Genomic DNA, 27,080 nt, shown 5'->3' with positions numbered 1-27,080 from the left:
TAAGAATAAACTGCGACTTTATTGTGTAAAAACTTCTTTATAATATGTTTCAGTTTGCTAAGATCATGGAAATATTGAGATATGAGATTATTTGAAAAACATACATATAAGGTAATAGTATCATACACAAGACAATTAAATATTGTAATGTTGAAAACTCCATTTTTGATGACGAGATGAGGTATCACATTTGTCCATAAAGAGATTAAATCCATCATAGTTCATACATAAACCACTTTTAACATGCATCATATATCCATTCTGTAATAATAACATAAACATTAACAAAAAAGGTTACCAGTTTTGTAATGATAACAACATTGTGGAATGTGTGAAAGAAACCCAACAAAAGAACAGAAGACCGCACAATGCAACCAACGGCCTTTCAACACAGCGAGAAAATACCAAACCCGGAGGTGGGCTTCAGCATAATATTACCATTAACAAGAAAAATCAGATACATATTCTGTAGGAATGACATACGAAGAATCGGGTGTCCATTCTTTTATTCTTTTCACAGATCATATCGGCTGTGTTCCTTGTGTCGTAACTACAATTCCGCACCCTTTTATCGAATTTGACCTGCCGAATTATACTATTTACCGAGTTAGTAATAAAATGAGCAACACTACGGATGGCACATGTGCAGCAAAATCTCCTACTCCTTCCGGAGAACCTAAGATTTACCCAAGTTTTGGGTGGTGTTTGTGTTGCGTAGTCTTTAGTTTTCTATGTTGTGTCTTGTGTACTATTATTTGCCTGTTTGTTTTTTCCTTTTTAGCCATGGCGTAGTCAGTTTACTTTCGAAATAAGAGTTCGAATGTCCTTTTGGTATCTTTCGCCCCTCTTTTAAAAATAACAATACCGTTAACAAGAAATTACAGATATCCGTTATGTATAATTTGTTATGTATAAGTAACATTTTCATTAACAAGAAACAAACGAATTATTTGTATTTTTTTTATACAAACGATACGAACGTCTGCAGGCACGATCCGTGATGTGGGATATACCTTACTGTTTGACACCAAAAGTTCAATTGCATGGTATATCTATATATAAGATGTGCAAAAGCAACAATTTATAAAAAGGGGCTTAACAGAACAGACAAGCCCAAATGTTGGTCAATTTCATCTGGGGACCAAAAAAAAGGAGGATTTTGCAACGTTAGTTTATTGTAGTGGATGTCATTTAAACAGATGACAATCAACAGTCAAATGTATTTTTTTCCGTAATCATGTTTCCATGTTTCACATTTAGATGGACGTTAAATCGCTTTGACCAAAATTATTACGTACATAAAACATTCTCAAGGTAGGAAATTCCGGTACTTTATATTATGTGTATACCTTCTGGTGTTGCCATTTATCTCGTGGGCCGATTATACAGTCTTGTAGTTTCGGTTTGGTACCATTTGTCCTTTGTTTTACAACCACACATTGAAGAGAAGTTCGTAGCAAAAGGTCTTTAGTCCAAGAAAATCCCTTTGAAGTACAAAAAATATTTAAAAAATATAAACAATCATAAATCGACTATCGTCTTTATATTAAAACAAAGTTGTATAAACAGTCTGAAATACAGGTTAAGGCATAAAGGGATTGGGATTGTTGTCTGTAAGGAAATGAGAAGATGATTAGGTTTATTTTCTGTTCACAGTGACGAGGAAGAGCAATGATTAAGCATGTATCTTGTTTCCAGTAAGGATAAAATTCATCATATATACCAGGATTGAATTTTGCGTTTACGCCAGACGCGCGTTTCGTCTACGAAAGACTCATCACTGACGCTCAAATCCAAAATTGTTTAAAAGACCAAATAAAGCACGAAGTTGAATAGCATTGATGACCAAAATTCCTAAATGTTTTGCCAAATACCGCTAAGGTAATCTATTACTGAGGTAGAAAAGCCTTAGCATTTCAAAAATGCGAAAATTTTGTTAACTGTAAAATAAATATGACCATATCAACGATAATTAATGTCAATACAGAAGTGCTGACTACTTGGCTGGTGATACCCTCGGGAAGGAGGGAATAGCATTATGCTGGTTTTTAGTTACAAGGTAGGATGAGTATAATGTTTGTTTCCAGTGAGGAGGTGGGTTGAGAATTAAGCTTGTTTCCTGTCTAGAGGTAGGATGCATAATATGCTTGTTTCCCGTTTCCAGTGAGCAGATGGGATGAGTATTAAGTTTGTTTATTTTCTAGAGGTAGGATGCATATTAGGCTTGTTTCCCGCTTCCAGAGAGCATGTGGGATGAGTATTAAACTTCTTTATTGTCTAGATGTAGGATGCATATAAGGCTTGTTTCCCGTTTCCAGTGTGGAGGTGAGATTAGTATTAAGCTTGTTTATTGTCTAGAGGTAGGATGCCTATTAGGCTTGTTTCCCGTTTCCAGTGTGGAGGTGAGATGAGTATTAAGCTTGTTTCTTGTCTAGAGGTAGGATGCATATAAGGCTTGTGTTCTGTTCTGTTCCAGTGAGGAGGTGGAATGAGTATTAAGCTTGCTTCTTGTCTAAAAGTAGGATGCATATTAGGCTTGTTTTCCGCTGCCAGGGAGGAGATGGCATGAGTATTATGCTTGTTTCTTGTCTAAAGGTAGGATGCATGATATACTTGTTTCCCGTTTCCCGTTTCCAGTGAGCAGGTGGGATGAGTATTAAGCTTGTTTCTTGTCTAGAGGTAGGATGCATATTTAACTGTTTTGGATTCGAGTGTCATCGATGAGTCTTTTGAAGACGAAACGCGCGTTTGGCGTAGATACAAAATTAAGTCAAGGTTTCTATGATGAGTTTATTTACAACCACTTGATCGATGCCACTGCTGGTGGAGTTTTAATTCCCTTCTGTGCTGACATGAATTATCATTGATATAGTCATATTTATAAATTAACCGTTTACGAAAGTTTAGAATTTTCGAAATACTACGGATTTTCTTCATCAGGAATAGATTACCTTAGCTGTATTTGGCAAAGGATTTAGGAATTCTGGTCCTCAATGCTCTTCAACTTCTTTCTTTATTTGGCCTTTTTAACTTTTTTGGATTTGAGCGTTACTGATGAGTCTTATGTAGACGAAACGCGCGTCTGGCGATAATACAAAATTAAGTCCTGATATCTATGAATGAAGAAAGCCTCTTTTTCTGGTAATTCTTATATCTTGTTCAATTAAATAACGAAGAAATATACAATATGATGGGTATTTTGGCCTCTTTCTCGGTGTTAACCACAATACCAGGTTCAATCCATCATTTTTTTTAAATATCATATACCAAATCAGGAAAATGGCCATTGTTTTATCTTAGTTCGTTTCTGTGTATGTTACATTTTAGTGTTGTGTCGTAGTTCTCTTCTTAAATTTAATATGTTTCCCTCAGTTTTACTTTGTAAACCGAATTTAATATTTTCTCAATCGATTTATGAATTCAAACAGCGGTTTACTACTACTGCCTTTATTTAAAACAATATTTATTTGTTTATGTTACTTTCGAGACCGAAAATATGTAACAACTTTTTTAATATTGAAATGCTAACCACTGTTTTTGTAGAAACTTGTCAGCAACAAAAAGCTACCAGGACAAGGTGACTGTACAACAAGAAGTAACAAGTCTATAGTTTATAGGATTATGCTATACCTACATGTGGAGTGGAACAAATTTATGCTGCGAGATCTAGGAGAATAATCCTTTATCTTTTGAATTGATCGTTGGAAACACAGCTTTCTTTTTTCGTTTGCTTGTGAATTACTTTTATAATTTTCAACCTTTCAATTTTAATTATTCAGGCACGGCTTTATCTATCCACTCTTGCAGTTATAATCTGTCCTTCCAGTCTTACTTTAAATTTTTTAACTTTAAAAAAAAAAAAATGTTTTTCGACTTTACCTGTGTTGCAAGTTGATGAGAGCATATTTCTGAATAAAGCAGTTCTTCAGCTTGAAATAAGTACTCGTGGTTGTCTAAGCACTTATTATGATTTATATTTCGTATCTGAAATGAATTACATAAACGATTGGTCATTATTTATAAAACGTTTAAGATTATATACACAAAGATGGTGCATAAAATTGAAAGTTTTATGTATTTTAATATCTTGATAAAACTCGCGTATCGTAACAATATTAGTAAAGAGATATACACTGCATATGCAGGCGCTGCTGCAATGTTACTTTACAGACATGGCGAGTGAACAATTGGTAAATTGGAATCATCACTTTTGTCGAGCAGTTAGTTATCAACAGTCTCGATTGTCAATTTCTAGATCCTAGATTTTTATCATGTAGTTTCTAGTGTAATAAAATTGTCATGTTTGTTAAATGAATTTGTAGGTAAGGAAGCTATCATTTGATTTTTATGTTGGGCAGGGAGGGGGGTGGCGGCTAGGATTAAAAATTTCTTCCGCAATTTTTTTTAGTTGTTATCTACGGTGGCAGAATGCGGCCATGAAAGAAAAAAAAAATATGTTGTTCCCTCAAGATACTTTGTCGTTCCCTCAAGATGCTATGTCGTTCCCACAAGATAGTTATCTCGTTCCCTCAAGATATTATGTCATTCCCTCAAGATAGTTATCTCGTTCCCTCAAGATACTATGTCGTTCCCTCAAGATAGTTATCTCGTTCCCTCAAGATAATTATCTCGTTCCCTCAAGATACTATGTCGTTCCCTTAAGATGTTATGTTGTTCCCTCAAGATACTATGTCGTTCCCTCAAGATGATATGTCGTTCCCACAAGATAGTTATCTCGTTCCCTCAAGATACTATGTCGTTCCCTCAAGATAGTTATCTCGTTCCCTCAAGATACTATGTCGTTCCCTCAAGATAGTTATCTCGTTCCCTCAAGATACTATGTCGTTCCCTCAAGATAGTTATCTCGTTCCCTCAACATAGCAATACAATTATATTGATTTATTCTTTATTTCCAACTTCGAAACGGTGGAGTAAAGACGTGGAGTTACTTCCAATTCAGTTTTTAATCAAATGCGGAACAATGCAAGAACGAGAAATTAAGACCACCGACACGAAACACGGAAAATAAATAAGAGGAAATTCGAAGCACGCACATCGAAGCAAACACGAGAAAACGAGAAATAAAACACCAAATCACGAAAACACGTAAAATGAAAAGGCCGAAAACGTTGCACGAAAATAACCCTTTACCAAACTCTTAGAAAATAAAATTAAAAATGAGCCACAAACTGTTTTATCATCTCCTATTCCTGGATTTCTAATACATTAACCTAACTGTTTGTGTTGTACATGTGCATATGTATGTAATCAGTATCTTCCTTAGATTTAATTTTCAAATGTTAAAAGGGTGAAAAATAATTCCTTTTCTGTGTATCCATGGCAACATTCTGCATTTATTTACCATAAAATATTGCAAAAAGGGGGTAAACATGCATGTCACATATCCCCCACAATTTGGATCAAACTAGAAATGCCTTTGAGTGATACCTTTTTAGAAACTGTTTTCATAAATCTTCCTAATGATCAAATAAAAAATGGGTGTCTTTCGCCTAATTTTTTCGTAAAATCTAATCACAAAGTTCGTGCGACAAAAAGTTGGAAAAAAACATTACAAAAATTGCCGGACCAATGTATGGTATGGACATACAAATACGGAAGGGCATACAGAAAACAGCCTATATTACATACATTATATGATCTTGATGTTCATATAAACCCAATACGAAGGCTATTTTAATACTCAGCTATCCAAAAATGAATTTCATTGCACACTAGCTCTTATATTTGAAAAATATTTAGGGGCCAAAATGCGAAACTACACATCTAACTGTGGAGTGCCACCTTTACTGGGACTCCGGGATCGGGTGTTTTTAAGCTCGGGATTTCGGGATTGACCCTTTCGGATCCGGGAATTCTTTTTTTCGGATTACGGGACGTCGGGATTTACTTTATTTAAATTCGGGATTTCGAGATTTCGTGTTTTTAAGCCCGGGATTTCTGGATCAGGACCCCTCCTATCCCCTCTCAGTTATTCTCTTTAAATACAGAATAATTATATCATTATTATTATGTAAATATTCTACTTTTGGGATCTGGCCACGTCTACAGTTCCGCTTCGAAGGGCGAAATGAATCATATATCAATACAATTTTAAAATCTTTAGAGAACGAGATAACTATCTTGAGGGAACAACATAGTATCTTGAGGGAACGACATAGCATCTTGAGGGAAGAACATAACATCTTGAGGGAACGACATAATATCTTGAGGGAACGAGATAACTATCTTGAGGGAACAACATAACATCTTGAGGGAACGACATAGTATCTTGAGGGAACGAGATAACTATCTTGAGGGAACGACATAATATCTTGAGGGAACGAGATAACTATCTTGAGGGAACAACATAACATCTTGAGGGAACGACATAGTATCTTGAGGGAACGAGATAACTATCTTGAGGGAACGAAATAACTATCTTGAGCAAACGAGATAACTATCTTGAGGGAACGATATAACTATCTTGAGGGAACGACATAGTATCTTGAGGGAACGACATAGTATCTGGAGGGAACGAGATAACTATCTTGTGGGAACGACATATCATCTTGAGGGAACGACATAGTATCTTGAGGGAACAACATAATTTTTCTTTCTTTCATGGCCGCATTCTGCCACCGTATAGAACGGTGGCAGAATGCGGCCATGAAAGATTTTTTTTTATGTTGAACGACATAGTATCTTGAGGGAACGAGATAACTATCTTGAGGGAACGACATAACATCTTGAGGGAACGACATAGTATCTTGAGGGAACGAGATAACTATCTTGAGGGAACGAGATAACTATCTTGAGGGAACGACATAACATCTTGAGGGAACAACATATTATTTTGAGGGAACGACATAGTATCTTGAGGGAACGAGATAGCTATCTTGAGGGAACGACATAACATCTTGAGGGAACGACATAGTATCTTGAGGGAACGAGATAACTATCTTGAGGGAACGACATGACATCTTGAGGGAACGACACAGTATCTTGAGGGAACGAGATAACTATCTTGAGGGAACGACATAGTATCTTGAGGGAACGAGATAACTATCTCGAGGGAACGACATATTATCTTGAGGGAACGACATAGCATCTTTAGGGAACGACATAGTATCTTGAGGGAACAACATAATTTTTTTTCTTTCATGGCCGCATTCTGCCACCGTAGTTCTACGGTGGCAGAATGCGGCCATGAAAGAAAAAAAAATTATGTTGTTCCCTCAAGATACTATGTCGTTCCCTCAAGATGCTATGTCGTTCCCACAAGATAGTTATCTCGTTCCCTCAAGATACTATGTCGTTCCTTCAAGATACTATGTCGTTCCCCCCAAGATAGTTATCTCGTTCCCTCAAGATAGTTATCTCGTTCCCTCAAGATACTATGTCGTTCCCTCAAGATGTTATGTTGTTCCCTCAAGATAGTTATCTCGTTCCCTCAAGATGCTATGTCGTTCTCTCAAGATACTATGTCGTTCCCTCAATATGTTATGTTGTTCCCTCAAGATAGTTATCTCGTTCCCTCAAGATACTCTGTCGTTCCCTCAAGATACTATGTCGTTCCCTCAAGATAGTTATCTCGTTCCCTCAAGATATTTATCTCGTTCCCTCAAGATACTATGTCGTTCCCTCAAGATACTATGTCGTTCCCACAAGATAGTTATCTCGTTCCCTCAAGATAGTTATCTCGTTCCCTCAAGATACTATGTCGTTCCCTCAAGATAGTTAATTCGTTCCCTCAACATAGCAATACAATTATATTGATTTATTCTTTATTTCCAACTTCGAAACGTTGGAGTAAAGACGTGGAGTTACTTCCAATTTACTTTTTAATCAAATGCGGAACATTGCAAGAACGAGAAATTAAGACCACCGACACGAAACACGGAAAATAAATAAGGGGAAATACGAAGCACGCACATCGAACCAAACACGAGAAAACGAGAAATAAAACATCAAATCACGAAAAATGAAAAGGCCGAAAACGTTGCACGAAAATAACCTTTTACCACCCTCTTAGAAAATAAAATTAAAAATGAGCCACAAAATGTTTTATCATCTCCTATTCCTGGATAGAAATAAAGAATAAATCAATATAATTGTATTGCTATGTTGAGGGAACGAATTAACTATCTTGAGGGAACGACATAGTATCTTGAGGGAACGAGATAACTATCTTGAGGGAACGAGATAACTATCTTGAGGGAACGACATAGTATCTTGAGGGAACAACATAACATCTTGAGGGAACGACATAGTATCTTGAGGGAACGAGATAATTATCTTGAGGGAACGAGATAACTATCTTGAGGGAACGCCATAGTATCTTGAGGGAACGACATAGTATCTTGAGGGAACGAGATAAATATCTTGAGGGAACGAGATAACTATCTTGAGGGAACGACATAGTATCTTGAGGGAACGAGATAACTATCTTGTGGGAACGAGATAACTATCTTGAGGGAACGGCATAGTATCTTGAGGGAACAACATAATTTTTTTTTCTTTGATGGCCGCATTCTGCCACCGTAGTTCTACTACGGTGGCAGAATGCGGCCATGAAAGAAAAAAAAAATATGTTGTTCCCTCAAGATACTTTGTCGTTCCCTCAAGATGCTATGTCGTTCCCACAAGATAGTTATCTCGTTCCCTCAAGATATTATGTCATTCCCTCAAGATAGTTATCTCGTTCCCTCAAGATACTATGTCGTTCCCTCAAGATAGTTATCTCGTTCCCTCAAGATAATTATCTCGTTCCCTCAAGATACTATGTCGTTCCCTTAAGATGTTATGTTGTTCCCTCAAGATACTATGTCGTTCCCTCAAGATGATATGTCGTTCCCACAAGATAGTTATCTCGTTCCCTCAAGATACTATGTCGTTCCCTCAAGATAGTTATCTCGTTCCCTCAAGATACTATGTCGTTCCCTCAAGATAGTTATCTCGTTCCCTCAAGATACTATGTCGTTCCCTCAAGATAGTTATCTCGTTCCCTCAAGATACTATGTCGTTCCCTCAAGATAGTTATCTCGTTCCCTCAACATAGCAATACAATTATATTGATTTATTCTTTATTTCCAACTTCGAAACGGTGGAGTAAAGACGTGGAGTTACTTCCAATTCAGTTTTTAATCAAATGCGGAACAATGCAAGAACGAGAAATTAAGACCACCGACACGAAACACGGAAAATAAATAAGAGGAAATTCGAAGCACGCACATCGAAGCAAACACGAGAAAACGAGAAATAAAACACCAAATCACGAAAACACGTAAAATGAAAAGGCCGAAAACGTTGCACGAAAATAACCCTTTACCAAACTCTTAGAAAATAAAATTAAAAATGAGCCACAAACTGTTTTATCATCTCCTATTCCTGGATTTCTAATACATTAACCTAACTGTTTGTGTTGTACATGTGCATATGTATGTAATCAGTATCTTCCTTAGATTTAATTTTCAAATGTTAAAAGGGTGAAAAATAATTCCTTTTCTGTGTATCCATGGCAACATTCTGCATGTATTTACCATAAAATATTGCAAAAAGGGGGTAAACATGCATGTCACATATCCCCCCACAATTTGGATCAAACTAGAAATGCCTTTGAGTGATACCTTTTTAGAAACTGTTTTCATAAATCTTCCTAATGATCATAAAAAAATGGGTGTCTTTCGCCTAATTTTTTCGTAAAATCTAATCACAAAGTTCGTGCGACAAAAAGTTGGAAAAAAACATTACAAAAATTGCCGGACCAATGTATGGTATGGACATACAAATACGGAAGGGCATACAGAAAACAGCCTATATTACATACATTATATGATCTTGATGTTCATATAAACCCAATACGAAGGCTATTTTAATACTCAGCTATCCAAAAATGAATTTCATTGCACACTAGCTCTTATATTTGAAAAATATTTAGGGGCCAAAATGCGAAACTACACATCTAACTGTGGAGTGCCACCTTTACTGGGACTCCGGGATCGGGTGTTTTTAAGCTCGGGATTTCGGGATTGACCCTTTCGGATCCGGGAATTCTATTTTTCGGATTACGGGACGTCGGGATTTACTTTATTTAAATTCGGGATTTCGAGATTTCGTGTTTTTAAGCCCGGGATTTCTGGATCAGGACCCCTCCTATCCCCTCTCAGTTATTCTCTTTAAATACAGAATAATTATATCATTATTATTATGTAAATATTCTACTTTTGGGATCTGGCCACGTCTACAGTTCCGCTTCGAAGGGCGAAATGAATCATATATCAATACAATTTTAAAATCTTTAGAGAACGAGATAACTATCTTGAGGGAACAACATAGTATCTTGAGGGAACGACATAGCATCTTGAGGGAAGAACATAACATCTTGAGGGAACGACATAATATCTTGAGGGAACGAGATAACTATCTTGAGGGAACAACATAACATCTTGAGGGAACGACATAGTATCTTGAGGGAACGAGATAACTATCTTGAGGGAACGACATAATATCTTGAGGGAACGAGATAACTATCTTGAGGGAACAACATAACATCTTGAGGGAACGACATAGTATCTTGAGGGAACGAGATAACTATCTTGAGGGAACGAAATAACTATCTTGAGCAAACGAGATAACTATCTTGAGGGAACGATATAACTATCTTGAGGGAACGACATAGTATCTTGAGGGAACGACATAGTATCTGGAGGGAACGAGATAACTATCTTGTGGGAACGACATATCATCTTGAGGGAACGACATAGTATCTTGAGGGAACAACATAATTTTTCTTTCTTTCATGGCCGCATTCTGCCACCGTAGTTATCTCTGTCCTACGGTGGCAGAATGCGGCCATGAAAGAAAAAAAATTATGTTGTTCCCTCAAGATACTATGTCGTTCCCTAAAGATGCTATGTCGTTCCCTCAAGATAATATGTCGTTCCCTCGAGATAGTTATCTCGTTCCCTCAAGATACTATGTCGTTCCCTCAAGATAGTTATCTCGTTCCCTCAAGATACTGTGTCGTTCCCTCAAGATGTCATGTCGTTCCCTCAAGATAGTTATCTCGTTCCCTCAAGATACTATGTCGTTCCCTCAAGATGTTATGTCGTTCCCTCAAGATAGCTATCTCGTTCCCTCAAGATACTATGTCGTTCCCTCAAAATAATATGTTGTTCCCTCAAGATGTTATGTCGTTCCCTCAAGATAGTTATCTCGTTCCCTCAAGATACTATGTCGTTCCCTCAAGATGTTATGTCGTTCCCTCAAGATAGTTATCTCGTTCCCTCAAGATACTATGTCGTTCAACATAAAAAAAAATCTTTCATGGCCGCATTCTGCCACCGTTGTGTACGGTGGCAGAATGCGGCCATGAAAGAAAAAAAAATTATATTGTTCCCTCAAGATACTATGCCGTTCCCTCAAGATAGTTATCTCGTTCCCACAAGATAGTTATCTCGTTCCCTCAAGATACTATGTCGTTCCCTCAAGATAGTTATCTCGTTCCCTCAAGATATTTATCTCGTTCCCTCAAGATACTATGTCGTTCCCTCAAGATACTATGGCGTTCCCTCAAGATAGTTATCTCGTTCCCTCAAGATAATTATCTCGTTCCCTCAAGATACTATGTCGTTCCCTCAAGATGTTATGTTGTTCCCTCAAGATACTATGTCGTTCCCTCAAGATAGTTATCTCGTTCCCTCAAGATAGTTATCTCGTTCCCTCAAGATACTATGTCGTTCCCTCAAGATAGTTAATTCGTTCCCTCAACATAGCAATACAATTATATTGATTTATTCTTTATTTCTATCCAGGAATAGGAGATGATAAAACATTTTGTGGCTCATTTTTAATTTTATTTTCTAAGAGGGTGGTAAAAGGTTATTTTCGTGCAACGTTTTCGGCCTTTTCATTTTTCGTGATTTGATGTTTTATTTCTCGTTTTCTCGTGTTTGGTTCGATGTGCGTGCTTCGTATTTCCCCTTATTTATTTTCCGTGTTTCGTGTCGGTGGTCTTAATTTCTCGTTCTTGCAATGTTCCGCATTTGATTAAAAAGTAAATTGGAAGTAACTCCACGTCTTTACTCCAACGTTTCGAAGTTGGAAATAAAGAATAAATCAATATAATTGTATTGCTATGTTGAGGGAACGAATTAACTATCTTGAGGGAACGACATAGTATCTTGAGGGAACGAGATAACTATCTTGAGGGAACGAGATAACTATCTTGTGGGAACGACATAGTATCTTGAGGGAACGACATAGTATCTTGAGGGAACGAGATAAATATCTTGAGGGAACGAGATAACTATCTTGAGGGAACGACATAGTATCTTGAGGGAACGACAGAGTATCTTGAGGGAACGAGATAACTATCTTGAGGGAACAACATAACATATTGAGGGAACGACATAGTATCTTGAGAGAACGACATAGCATCTTGAGGGAACGAGATAACTATCTTGAGGGAACAACATAACATCTTGAGGGAACGACATAGTATCTTGAGGGAACGAGATAACTATCTTGAGGGAACGAGATAACTATCTTGGGGGGAACGACATAGTATCTTGAAGGAACGACATAGTATCTTGAGGGAACGAGATAACTATCTTGTGGGAACGACATAGCATCTTGAGGGAACGACATAGTATCTTGAGGGAACAACATAATTTTTTTTTCTTTCATGGCCGCATTCTGCCACCGTAGTTGTGCCTTCGGTTTTTTTTTACTCTTTTTCGTCCAGCCTTATTTTTTATTAGTTTATCATGAATTTATTTTTACATGAATTGTCATCCTGCTTTTTTGTGGCAAAAATGTCTCATCCTGCCCCATAAAAATCAAATGGTAGCTCCCTTATAAGCTGAGACAGCAACTGTTTAAGTTTGAATCTTCTATTATACTCCTAAAACACAATTTTGACGATTGAATAGTCAGTTATTCAGTTAGTAGCTAGAGATAGTGTTGGCATATATCTAGTTTAAGCACCCTTTTTAATAATACTCACAGAACCCCAAGCGATTGAATCTTTGTCAAATATTGTAAGCTCTGGCCAGATATTGGTTAAAAACCATGTGAAATTTTTACATTGTAATCTTTCCTTTATTTTTAATCTTTCTGTCAAATCTCCTACATCCATGTTCTGAAAAATCATAAATGTAATAAGAACGGAAACCGTCTGAAATTTGGCTAAAATGCTAAATTTGTGAAGATGTCTGTAATTTATCATGACTTTATGATGCTTTTACCCGATATTTGTGCATTGTATTGTCAAAAACAGCCCATATTTATGAAGCAGAAGCATTCTTCTTTCCAGTAAATAGCTAAAAGATTACATTTTAACAATTTTGTAAAACTGCTATATTTTGGGGCCAAAAAGGGGTCTTACTGAATCTACTCCTTTCAAACCAGTTAATAGATCATAAACACACAAATTTTGATATTGTTAACAATTCCTCGTAAGAAATGAACGCATAATTCTATCATTGTACGTTTAATAGGAATTTGTGGACACCAACAAAAGGGACATTATAATTTGGTTTTTATTTAAACAAAATGTGTATATATGTACAAGTAATCATTTTGTACACTGTACAGTATAAAACACTCCATTTTTACACTATTTAAAACAAAATGTTTCTTTCGATGACTACATCAAATACTTTTTTTCACATAATAAACTATTGATTGCTTTAAAAAAAAAAAGATATATATATATAATACTAGCTATTAGTCTTTGATATTAAAAAAGAATAAGAAGGAATAGACAACCTTGAACCAAGAGACTATATTATTCATGTAGCCCCAGAACCAAGAGACTATATTATTCATGTAGTCCCAGAACCAAGAGACTATATTATTCAGAACCAAGAGACTATATTATTCATGTAGCCCCAGAACCAAGAGACTATATTATTCATGTAGTCCCAGAACCAAGAGACTATATTATTCATGTAGTCCAAGAACCAAGAGACTATATTATTCATGTAGTCCCAGAACCAAGAGACTATATTATTCATGTAGTCCTAGAACCAAGAGACTATATTATTCATGTAGTCCCAGAACCAAGAGACTATATTATTCATGTAGTCCCAGAACCAAGAGATATTATTATTCATGTAGCCCCAGATGCGAAAAATTGTCATTTATTAAATAGATAAACTGTAAACTGATTTTTTATGCTATTTTCTTGAAAAGTATTATAGATTTGAAGAAAATGTTAGCGGAAATAGATAAGACTTATACGATCAACAAATGAATTTTAAGATAACTTAATTGGCAATCAATTCCTTAACATCAATTGTCCTTAATAATGATTTTTCTCTATTTCTACGTTTTGATTTTATCTTAAAAACTTTACAAGTGTAGACACAGATTACTGTGGATAGTATGTTTAGATGTCTGACATTGTTTTTGACCAAAAAATTCGCTATCTTTTCCCATAGGATTCTATGTTAAACTTTGATGTTTAGGACAACATTGCAAATTGTACTATCTTATTTCAAAGAGGATTTGACGTGCCTATCAACAAACATAACACAAAACATTTATTCTGCTTAAAGGGAGTTAACCCTAATGTAAAATTTGTCATATCACTCACGTACGCAGCTAAAGCTTATCACTCACCATAAAAATGTAAAAAGATATAAGAAGATGTGGTATGAGTGCAATGAGATAACTCTCCAACCAAGTCACAAATTGGAAAAGTAAACCATTATAGGTCAAAGTACCGTCTTTAACACGGAGACTTGGCTCGCACCGAACAGCAGCCCCCAAAAAATAACTAGTGTAAAACCATTCAAACGGGAAAACCAAGTCAGTTTTTTTGCGAATCTCTCCCCGTTTCCTTTGTGAAACAGGGACCAGAAAACCTCATGAATCACTTTTATTCTGCTTAACATAGTGAGCTAACCTAGTGTAAAATTTCATCCATTACTCGCTATACAGTTGTGTTGTCTTGGTTTCCTTTGACAATGGCATTTTCTGTCATTCTTCGACTGATGGTTTGCCATTGCCTTCTCTGTAGTGTCATACGTTTATGTCGATTGGCGAGTAATCTACATTATATATTAAGGAAGTTCGCTTGTCATGTTTTGGATTTTTTAGTCAGATTTTCGGAGTCCTATGCATATATGCCTTAAATATATGGCTTACAGTGAGATAAACTAGTGTAAAATTCCATCCATTACTCGCTATACAGATGTTTTTTTGTGTTTTTCTTGTTTTCCTGTGACAATGGTATTTTCGGTCTTTCTTCAACTAGGGTGCCTGCTCTGTATTGTCATATGTTTATGTCGATTGACGAGTAACCTACATCATATATATTAACTCTTTGAAACATACCTCCATTTCAGGATAGTGGTCGTAAACAAATTTTTTATGGTTTGGTTCCATCCAAACATCCATAGCTCTTTTATAGTTATATGCCTCAATATGTCTTCTTCCACCAGGAAACGAATATGGCTGAAATCGAGCGATGTGTCCGATACGTGAACATGGAAAATGTAAAAGATGACCTCCACACATCCACACCTGTATAATCAGTACTGGAATTATTTAATAAAACCTGAGAGGAACAAATCTTTTAATACGACGATGAACTCCAGAAGACTTAACTGTGCATTCCCGAGTACGCCAAGATGCAGTCCAAAGCTCCAAAACAAATCTCGATTTTCAATTTAAGGCGGTATGGGAGAATAAATTAAAAATAATAGAATTTGTTCATATTTTGTCAAAGCGTTGTGTATATTGTGATATGTTAAAAAAATATAATAAGATTGATAAGCGACTGATGTGATTTATAACATACTCCGTTTGATAATGAAATTGGTCAGACACTTGAGTTGTATTTCCTCGAGCAAATTGACGTGGAACTAAAATGATGTTTGCTATTCTTTTTCTGTTTAGGTCATAAAGCGCCCTACGTGTTAACGTATATAGCATTTATGGTCCATTATTTTTCTGTGTTATGTTATAAAAGGCCCTAAGTGTCATGTATTTAGCAATCATGATTTTCATTCTTTTTTCTGATTAGTTCAAAAAGAGCACTGCTTGTTAAGTATAAGCATTCGTGGTTTTCTTTCTTTTTCTGTTTATGTCATATAGCGCTACGTGTTTAAGTACTTAGCATTCATTGTTTTTATTCTTTTTCTGTGTTATGTTATAAAACGCCCTAGGTGTTCACGTATTTAGCATTCATGATATTTATTCTTTTTAAGGTCATATAGTGCACTACGTGTTTAAGTATTTAGCATGCATTGGTTTCATTCTTTTTTCTGTTTAGGTCATATAGCGCCGTTCGTGTTTAAGTATTTAGCATGCAGTGGTTTAATTCTTTTTTCTGTTTAGGTCATATAGCGCCGTTCGTGTTTAAGTATTTAGCATGCATTGGTTTCATTCTTTTTTCTGTTTAGGTCATATAGCGCCCTTCGTGTTTAAGTATTTAGCATGCAGTGGTTTCATTCTTTTTTCTGTTTAGGTCATATAGCGCCGTTCGTGTTTAAGTATTCAGCATGCATTGGTTTCATTCTTTTTTCTGTTTAGGTCATATAGCGCCCTTCGTGTTTAAGTATTTAGCATGCATTGGTTACATTCTTTTTTTCTGTTTAGGTCATACAGCGCCGTTCGTGTTTAAGTATTTAGCATGCAGCGGTTTCATTTTTTTTTCTGTTTAGGTCATATAGCGCCCTTCGTGTTTAAGTATTTAGCATGCATTGGTTACATTCTTTTTCGGTTTAGGTCATATAGCGCCGTTCGTGTTTAAGTATTGAGCATGCAGTGGTTTCATTCTTTTTTCTGTTTAGGTCATATAGCGCCCTTCGTGTTTAAGTATTGAGCATGCATGTGTTTAGTCCACTTGTATATTTGTCCATCCGATGAGTTAAGCCTTTTTCAACTGATTTTTATAGTTCATTCTTATGTTGTACTGTTAAAACACTGTCCCAGGTTAGGGGAGGGTTTGGATCCCGCTAACATGTTTAACCCCGCCACATTATTTATGTATGTGCCTGTCCCAAGTCAGGAGCCTGTAATTCAGTGGTTGTCGTTTGTTTATGTGTTACATATTTTTTTTACATAAATAAGGCCGTTAGTTTTCTCGTTTGAATTGTTTTACATTGTCTTATCGGGGCCTTTTATAGCTGACTATGCGGTGTGGGCTTTGCTCATTGTTGAAAGCCGTACGGTGACCTATAGTTGTTAATGTCTGTGTCATATTGGTCTTTTGTGGATAGTTGTCTCATTGGCAATCATACCACATCTTCTTTTTTATATATTGGTTTCATTCTTTTTTCTGTTTAGGTCATATAGCGCCCTACGTGTTTAAGTATTTAGCATTCATTGTTTTCATTGTTTTTCTGTTTAGGTCATATAAAACCCTACATTACATGTTGAAGTATTCAGCATTCATATCTCATTTATAGAATGTTACTCTCTATCTAGTCTACTTTTTTCTCCGGCTTGTGGGTTTCATGGTTTGACTCTCCTTTGGTAACATTAATCCACCTCCTTTTCAGTACACTTGACTATTTTAAAAATATGAAAAAACATAACACTATTTCTAATATATTTATTACCCGCCATGGAAATTCTAGGTTTTCACCTCCCCATATCTTCATTCCTTCATCGTATGCACCAATTTCACCGAAATATTTACTATCAACTGCATAAGCCGGACCAACCATGACAACACCACTGAATAACATACATCCTCAGCTAATACAATATTTATAGAGATACTAGAATGTTGAAGTGTCTTTTATTGATAAAGACAACTAAAGTATTACCAACCACTGCTTGATTGTGTTTTTAGTTATTCAACAGTTTGATGTTTTAGTTGTTCTGTATCTATTATATGTAGCCAAAATGCACGTATGGTGTTTAAAATTATAGCCTGGTACCTCTGATAATTATTAGCATGTCGAAATGTCCTATTGTAATGTTTATTTGTGTATATCTCTGTCCGTAATGTTCTTGTATTTATGTGTACTGTAGTCCTGTCATATAGTGTTATCGTTTTAGTGTTATTTAAAACATTTCCATAAAAGTACGAGGTTTGGATAGCCGCAAAACCAGGTTCAACCCACCATTTTTTCTAAAAATGTCCTGTACCAAGTCTGGAAGATAGCAGTTGTTATCTTATAGTTTGTTTCTGTGTGTGTTGAGTTGTCGTTTTGGTTTTCATTTTGTTGTACTTAGTTCAATCGATTTATAACTTTCGAACAGCATTTTACAACTGATGTCTATATTTATAAGACTACACCTATTAGATATACATTAAAACATGATATGACCACGAAATTGTTTATCGTTTTATGTCATTTACAAATGTCAAAATGATTTCTTCTATATGAAAATAAGGAGATGTGGTAAGATTGCCAATGAGAAAAGTGTCCACTAAAGTTAACACAAACTGGATGTCACTAGTGAAAGGCAACGGCAAGGCCTTCAATAATGTACAAAAACTCATTCCGTATATACTCGTCTATAGAAGGCCAAACATGAAACATATGAAACAATTCATTTGAGAAAATTATCGTTCTACTTTATAACAAAACAATTTACGAAAAAACAAATATGGCATATATGACCCAATGACGATAACTGAAACTATATATAGGCTCCTGACTTAAGACAAATACATAAAGAATGTTGCGGGGTTAAACATGTTTGTGAGTGATTCACTGTCTCACTTACATGAGACAGTAGTGGTAAGGCACATCATAAGAACAAACTATGCAAATCAGATGAAAAAGAGTTCACTCATCGGGTCGATAAAAAGCAGAAACACATCTAACAAAAACACAGACCGGACGTGGCTGGATATTTATACATCCCTAACAAACAAAAGACACACAGTATAGATATGAGAGTACTGCTCGCAGTTACTGACAGATAGTTAAAAACCAATGACGACTTATACAAAATTCATGTACATGTATCTAAGAATTAAATATCAGTCAGTACACATCCGAAATCCAATGGATTAAGTGTAAAGAAAACTCAAACAGTCTGAGTAATTTACCACGACTTTGTGCGATGCCAAAGTATAGGTGCAGTATTTTCTCGCCGTGTTGAAGACCCATTGATGGCCTTTAACTGTTTTTCTACCCTTTGGTTGAGTTGTTGTCTTTTTGACACATTCCCCATTTCTATTCTATATTTTATATGGACATTTTATTTAACATTATCGTAAACATATTGTAGCATTCATCTTTACTCGGAGGGTCGTAACAAAGTACTATTGAAAATAATGATAAGATTACTATTAAAACATACGGTCTTGGGTCTTCTATGTTTGAACCAATTTGATCTGGTCTGAAAAACGTTTCAAAAAATACCAATCTCCAATCAAACCCATATCTTGTGAAATAACCCGGATAATGTGCATACTCCAGTGTTCTGCTGTTTATATAATCAAGCATACCCATGGCTATTGTTTTTCTATCCTTCTTTACAGCAGTCAGTAATGGTTGTAACCTAAAAAATATGATGTTCAGTTTTATCTCAGTTATTTTATTCAACTCAATCAAAGACATTTGTTATACAAATGAACGTATCTCAAAAATCTAAAATGCGACTATCGTTTTACATAATTTCAAAATATCGGATATTATTATCCTTTTTTCTTGCGCTAGTGTTGAAGGTTCGAGTACATATCGTATTACATTTTTTCTTTAATAGTCCTAGGACATTTTGGCGTTATCAAATGTTCCTAAACTTCCACAGTTAAAGTAATACCGGTATATGACATGGCAACTTGTTTAAAATCCATTAAATGTGTTAGTACCCTTCACACCGTTGATGCCGTGTCGAAGCTAAGGATCTTGTATGTGTTCAATATGTATTGATGTCCGTTTTCTTCTTTTCCTTAAGGTTTCTCTGATTGAGTACGATTGATTATCTTGTAACATTCAAAGTATTCTTTCAGCTTGCATAACGGTAAACCAAACAAAACCTTGATAATAACTGCCCTTACTTTATTTATGAAGTCACAGTGAATACTAATCACAGTGAATACTAAAAAAAATCATACCTACAGTAGACTGATATATTTTATTCATTGAGTCCTATTTCCGATGGTGACGTTTTGTCTAAGTTTGGATTCTCAAGGCAGATGATGTATACATGTCAAGAGACTCTTATTGTTTCGACGCACACCTCTTGTTCTTTTGAAATGCATACGACGATTCCTTCAGTTTGTGTTAGTTACCTTGCCCTTGGTGTATATTTTAAATCAATATATGTGATTTGAACGTCGGTAAATACTATAACTTCATCATGTTCAAGGACACGATTCGGCTAAAATGACAGTGTCTAACCATCATAAAAGTTATTGCATATCAATATGAGTCAGTTTATTCTTTAGTTTTCTATGTTGTGTCATGTGTACAATTGTTTTTCTGTTTGTCTTTTTCATTTTTAGCCATGGCATTGTCAGTTTGTTTTAGATTTATGAGTTTGACTGTCCCTTTGGTATCTTTCGTCCTTCTTTTAACAAAATAGTTTTTAAAGGTACCAGGATTACAAACACACTTCCGCTCACATAATCCACTGAGAGTGTCTTATATGACAACTATTACACTTACCAGTCAATATTAACCTCCATATGGCTGTCAAAGAAGACAACTACCTCCCCCGTTGATTGCTTCCATCCTTTTATCCTCGCCTTTATTAATCCCTCACGTGTAGGATTTCGTATCAGTTTTACTAAACCCTTTGGAAACTTTTTACTGATATAGTTGTCTAGCAGAGATTTTAGTTCAACTGAAAATAAGCCGTTTAATATGAATTATCTGTAAGCTGATGTTAACATGTGTATCATTTCCATGTACAATGAATATTAAACCTTTATTACTTTAATTATTTGTATTTGGTGTCTTTTTGTAATTCCGTGTATCTACTCATTAACAGCATTAATGCTGTTGATGTATTATATAACGGCTGTAGACCGCTGATTAGTATGATAAGACCAGACTACAACATTTGATGATATCAGATCGTACAACTACTGATATGAACACACCAACATCTGTAATATTCTTGACGTGGTACATGCACTTCGTCATGCAGAAAATGGTTGATTGAACTTGAATTTATAGCTAGATAAACCGCTTGCTTGTATGACAGTCGCACTGAAATATATCCAATCAGACGCGCGTTTTGTCTACAAAAGTATCACAAATGACGCCAGAATTCACCGAGTTAGAAGGCGAAATAAAGTACATGTACACCTTTGAAGAGGTTTTGCCAAATGCAACTAAGGTAATATTTTCCCGGGAAAGGAACTTAGTATTTTGAGCAGTTCAAGGTTTAGTAAACAGTTGTTTATTAATACCATCATATCAATGATATTTCAGGTCAACATAGAAGTACTGACTATTGAGTTTGTAAACCAATAAACTCATCATAGATACTAGGATTAAATCTTATATTTACGCTTACGCCAGACGCACGTTTCGTCTACAAAAGACTCATCAGTGACGCTCGAATCTAAAAAAGTTTAAAAGACCAAATAAAGTACGAAGTTGAGCATTGAGGACTAAAATTCTTAAAATGTTTGCCAAATACAGCTAAGGTAATCTTCCCAAATGTATATAAAAGTTTCTGCCTTTAAATGACTATTTAACTCAATTGTTTTTAATATTTGCCTTGGTATCTATATTCGAACTGGGTTTACGATGTTTAAACATCATAAGAAAAAAATGGTTGCGTTTTATTTATATCTAAAGATAAAAAAGATGGTTACCATTAGAGGTCGGTCAGTTGAAAATGTACCCAAGGTATCCGATACGTTGATGTATCAGACTGGTTCCCTGTCCATTATCTGTTTGGCTCTGAGAAACCCGCATGTTGCAATGAGAGGACCAGCCTCATTGGTGTATAAGCATCTTGAGGAATGTGTTATTAAACATAATTATCCCCATTGAATATATCACTCCTTATACTATTTTTAAGAATAATGGGGACCAATGGCAATGCCATATGTCGTACTACCTTCCAGTGGACGACCCACATTTTCGTAAAATAACGTCATCACCCATCGAGAAAAAAATGTGTTTAATTGTTAAAGGTCCCTATGAAATATGCAACATAGACTTTATGATTATATATCATTTTGTTGTTTCAATGTTTAATATTAAGAAGTTGAATATTTAGTTGAAGTGAGGCATTCAGAAATAAACGGATGCGAATTATTCAGTGCCACAAAGTTTTATTCTTTTAAAAATGGTGCATTGAGTAACATTCAATCAAGGTAATAATTTGAGCATATTCGTATACTACAACGTTTCAGAAACTTTGGAGACGTTTTAAATTTACCAACCTCTAAAAGGGAAATTTTTTCAGCAGATACGTATCCCTTACCCATTAAAATGTAAAATCACAAAAATACTGAACTTCGAGGAAAATTCAAAACGGAAAGTCCCATATCAATTGACGTAAAATCAATAGAACAAATTTCGACATAAAACATATCACCTAGCAATAAGATTTAAGATATTATTAACATTTTGTTTATGTGATCAATACACTTTTTTTTTATTTTTTTTTATAGATGATCAATTTTAACTGAAACGTATTTTTCTTCAAGTTTTCATAGGTTAATATCTACAACAATCAAACTGTATTTATTTATTGCACACGAAGAATGCAATAAAATTTGTAAAACAAAATATTTTTGATAATCCGCAATAACATGAAGTATTTTACGAAAATTAAAACATCATTCACTGGTTCGAAATCCTAATTACTATTGTATCAACATTATCCTCGAGTGGCAGTATATAAAACATAGCTTCCTGTTTAAATCTTTCAATCCTGTGTGCGCTTATTAAAAGTTCACTTAGGGTCGTCGTTCTACAATATTTCCAACCTCCAAAATGAACGAATACTAATTTTGATGAAACTGGGGAATATATTGCAAACAAATGCGTGTATCAAAATTATTTTTTATTGTCAACCATTTAGTTTGAAATAGTGGGAATACAACGGAATTCCTAACATATTTTTTAACTTTTGAATATTGAAATAATAAATGCTGAAAATACGTAAAAAAGGAACACTAAAAAAAGCCAAAAGATACATAAAAGACATTTAAAACGCATTTAATTATAAATCGAAATAAACTGGGCAAAAAACTAAAGACGACGAAAAAGTAAACCATTTCACAAATCACAACTTTCAAAACTTAAGACAAAGCCTTACAATACAACAACAACGAAATCAGGAGATCTGCATATCGATTGCAACAATAAGGATGCGTTAATACAAAACGTCAGGCTTTTAGTTTGAGTCTCAGCTAACCCTTTCAGAGCACCTGAGATCACCCCTAGTTTTTTGTGGGGTTCGTGTTGCTGAGTTTTTAGTTTGTATGGTGTGTTTTTCGTAATATTATTTGTCTGTTTGTCTTTTTATTTTTTAGCCATGGCATTAATTATTTTCGATTTATGAGTTTGACTGTCCCTCTGGTATAGTTCATCCTTCTTCTTTAAGAAATTCATTTGTAAATCTGACACGAATTTTGAGCATTCCTGATCTTGGTATGTCAAAACTGCGCTTCAGAAGCACAAAGTTTATCGAATAGAGGCGGATGATACCACAAGGATATTTGAACTATTTTTACTAATAACAGGTTAAAATATGTTAAGAACTACTTAATTTTATACTCGACATGTGAAGTTTGCATCTTTTCAATCTTTTTAGCCCATACTTTTTTTATACTATTACTGGTGTCTTTAGTTGGGAGAAGAAAACAAAACAACATGGTTGAAATACCACATTTGTATGTCCACTAGGTAATGATTGCTATAGCTTTGTTTAAACGTCATTTAAAGGAGAAAATATGTTATCTATCCAACTGACTGTCCTTGTTAATTCATGTCTTTCCTGTGTGTGTTACAATTTAACGTTGTGTCGTTTGTTTTCTCTTATTTTTGAGTGTAAATTGACATTGCGATAAGACGTGTCACGGTACTTGTCTATCCCAAATTCATGTTTTTGGTTTTGATGTTATATTTGTTATTCTCGTGGGATTTTGTCTGATGCTTGGTCCGTTTCTGTGTGTGTTACATTGTAGTGTTGTGTCGTTGTTCTCCTCTTATATTTAATGCGCTTCCCTCAGTTTTAGTTTGTTACCCCGATTTTGTTTTTTGTCAATGGATTTATGAGTTTGAACTGTGGTATACTACTGTTGCCTTTATTTGTTAATTTTTTTTACTTATCTTCCTTGGACTATGCTTGTACAAAGCAAGAAAGACTTTCCGTTCCCTTGGTTAAAACCTTTGATTTTGTCAGTTTTTACAGACTTCCTTTTTCTAATTTGCTGTGGAGTTTAGTAATTATTTTTCTTTTTTTGACAATATGTATCTTTAAGAAAATATATCAAAGTATGCAAGGGGATGTTTACCTACCCAACTGACTGTAGTCGTCAACCAATATTATCTCCTGTAGAAGATGTCTTGGTGTTCTGTTGATAATACTATATACAGTGCGTATTAATATCGATGGCCATTCGTCATAAAACGGGATAATAATACTGGTTTTTGGTAAATCATTACTATATATTATTTTTTTACATCTGGAAATAAGTAATAAAAATATAATTATATAATGGTTTGTATTTATCAATCATTAGTCTACAATGTGTATATATGTATCACGAAGTGCATTTACTTTCAAGTGAATATAAATGTCAGCATACAGATAATCATATTAATAAATACCAGTTACAAATTTCATGCATAATACTATGGGAATTTATCTAATAGAAAAAAATCAAATTATAATATTATTAATATTTTGCAGCTGTTCGAAATCTAGGGTTTAGCTTACTTGTAAATATCCTTTTTAAACTAGGCTCAAAAAAGAAGTTATAAATCAATTTGATTAATACCAAACCGATTTCTGACCAGGCAGTTTGTATTGTAACGAACTTTATGCCTAGTGATTTGCAAAATTAGTGAAAACATGTAATTCACGCAAGGGGCTTGCTACCAAAACAATGCAATTCATCCTACCACGCAGTTCACTCAAGGGGCTAGCTATCATAACCAAATTGTTACATTCGGAAACTATGCCACAATTTCATTTGTTCACAAAAGGGTTGAAAATCCTAAACGACTATTTGAGCTATACAAATTTTATAATAATGATTATAACAATGATTTTCGTTGAAAGTTAAAGCCATTGAATGTATGTTGTATTTCTAAGCGATTTTGCTTTGTCCAAGTTTAAGTTATGTTACATAGTAATGAAAAAAGTGATTTTCCTGCATTTATGACTTTTGAACAGCGGTATACTACTGTTGCCTTCTTTATATATTATTTCTACAACCTGCTGTCTTTTCTTTATTTCTGTTAGCTAATATAGATCAATGCCAATTTCGATTTTTATTTAATCCAATTTGGTACGGTTCTGTTTATGTTTTTTTTATCATAATCATGAATGCACTTACCCTGGTGGTCTAGAATCTGGAACCATTCGGTTTAAAGGAACTAAGTCACTAGCTATAATATTTAATCTATATTTTTCCAGTATCTCAGATATATTCAGTTGTTCCTTCTCCGTTGACATAACAGCTCTTCCATTTTCTCCTAAACGGTTTAAATCATTATCCCCATATTCGTCTATAAGAGGATTCCCAGTTCTTATATTTGGAATCAATCGAAACTGCTCAGCTGTTATGGAAACGGTTATGTTTCCGAAGGAAAGATCATCATTTATATTTGACGATTTGGAATAATGTTCATAAGTCCCTCGTATGTTAATTATTTTTCTAAATATACTTTGATACCTTCCAGACAATAAATAAAACTGCGTTGTCAAAAATAATACACAAAAAAACAAACTTCCTCCCAAATATCTTGTCCTCAGTTTCATACTTCCATTTTCAACGCACTTTATATACGGAAATGTTCCTGTACTTTTGTAGTATTTTCATATAAGTACATATTTAGATATATGGATACACATACTATTTTTAAATCCCTGTAGGCAAATTGTACTTTGTCTTTTCAAATGAGTTCATTGTATGCTACTGTTTAGAAACTATTGTCAAACTGGCGCCTAAAAATTAAAGGTGATGTGTACGATTAGGACAAAGCTCTTTAACACAATAATATAGAATCAGTAAAAATCCTTAGCAAAGTATTATCTAAGATATCAGTAGAAACTATTATTTTGCATTTAAATTTTGTTTTGATTTTGTGAAAGCATGTTTTTTTTAAACTTACTATTAATGTTAACTGAAACAAAGAGCATTGTATCAATGTAGTCTAAAATGTATAATAATACAACCTCCCTCATTTTGTAAAAGTTCAAAATATTTTGAATGCGAAAATGAAAAGAGTACGGTAACTTTTTTTTATGAAAAATACATATAGCTTTTTTTTCATTTAAATAATACGGCTTTTCAAAATTATTGTTTTTAAATATAAATTCTGACATTTACACACATTGTAATTTGTGAAATTTTTATATAAGATTCAACCAAACCCCTTGACCTAAGGCCTTTCCATCTTTCAGTTAACAATGGCCGTACAATTTTAATGCTTTTTTCGACTGTCGTCTGGTTAGATAACTTTCTTTAAAGGTAAAACAATTTTGTAAACCAATTAATTTATAATTATGACCATATCAATGCATTTTAAAAATAGAAAAGACACATATCACGCTGTTTTGAATAAAATATTCAATACCATGTTTTGTATGGCTTTTTTTTTCTTTAATGATGTTTTTCAAGACTCAATTTAATTAACAGGCTTATATACTGATATAAGAAATCAATAAATAGCTATGTTCAGTGATATATGTTCCGGGTATGTCAGCTTTTCCCCATATTTACATTTAATTGACTTATCCTTCCAAACACTTACCGTAATATCAATTATAATTCCAAAGTAAATCCTTTTCCGATCAAATTCATAGTTTTCCTCATCTAAGTCTGTCATTTTGGATAGGAATCTACCCGGAAATGCATATATTTTTATTTGTATTGGTTTTGTTTATTGACTCCATCTTTGGGTATGCATGGATAATTTTTCAATGCTTTCAGATTGTTTAAACAGGTAAAACTTTGTATCACT

The 27,080-nt window shown here is 34.6% G+C and overlaps 1 protein-coding gene across 1 annotated transcript; it reads right to left on the bottom strand.

Moving 5' to 3' along the window:
* On the bottom strand, positions 1 to 27,080 carry LOC139520961 (polypeptide N-acetylgalactosaminyltransferase 13-like). The gene is made up of 11 exons (XM_071314070.1): positions 26,871 to 27,080; positions 25,451 to 26,061; positions 24,408 to 24,574; positions 20,586 to 20,763; positions 19,276 to 19,476; positions 17,574 to 17,691; positions 15,343 to 15,531; positions 13,007 to 13,141; positions 3,880 to 3,984; positions 1,350 to 1,484; positions 1 to 261 (listed from the first exon to the last, which is right to left on the bottom strand). Exons 2-11 carry the CDS (start codon positions 25,873 to 25,875, stop codon positions 136 to 138), a joined length of 1,779 nt encoding a protein of 592 aa, XP_071170171.1. The 5' UTR covers positions 25,876 to 26,061; positions 26,871 to 27,080; the 3' UTR covers positions 1 to 135.

Source organism: Mytilus edulis, chromosome 4 (genome assembly GCF_963676685.1).
Source record: "Mytilus edulis chromosome 4, xbMytEdul2.2, whole genome shotgun sequence".
NCBI lineage: Eukaryota > Metazoa > Mollusca > Bivalvia > Mytilida > Mytilidae > Mytilus > Mytilus edulis.
The sequence above is the reverse complement of the archived record's forward strand: the minus strand, read 5'-3'. Positions and strand labels throughout refer to the sequence as shown.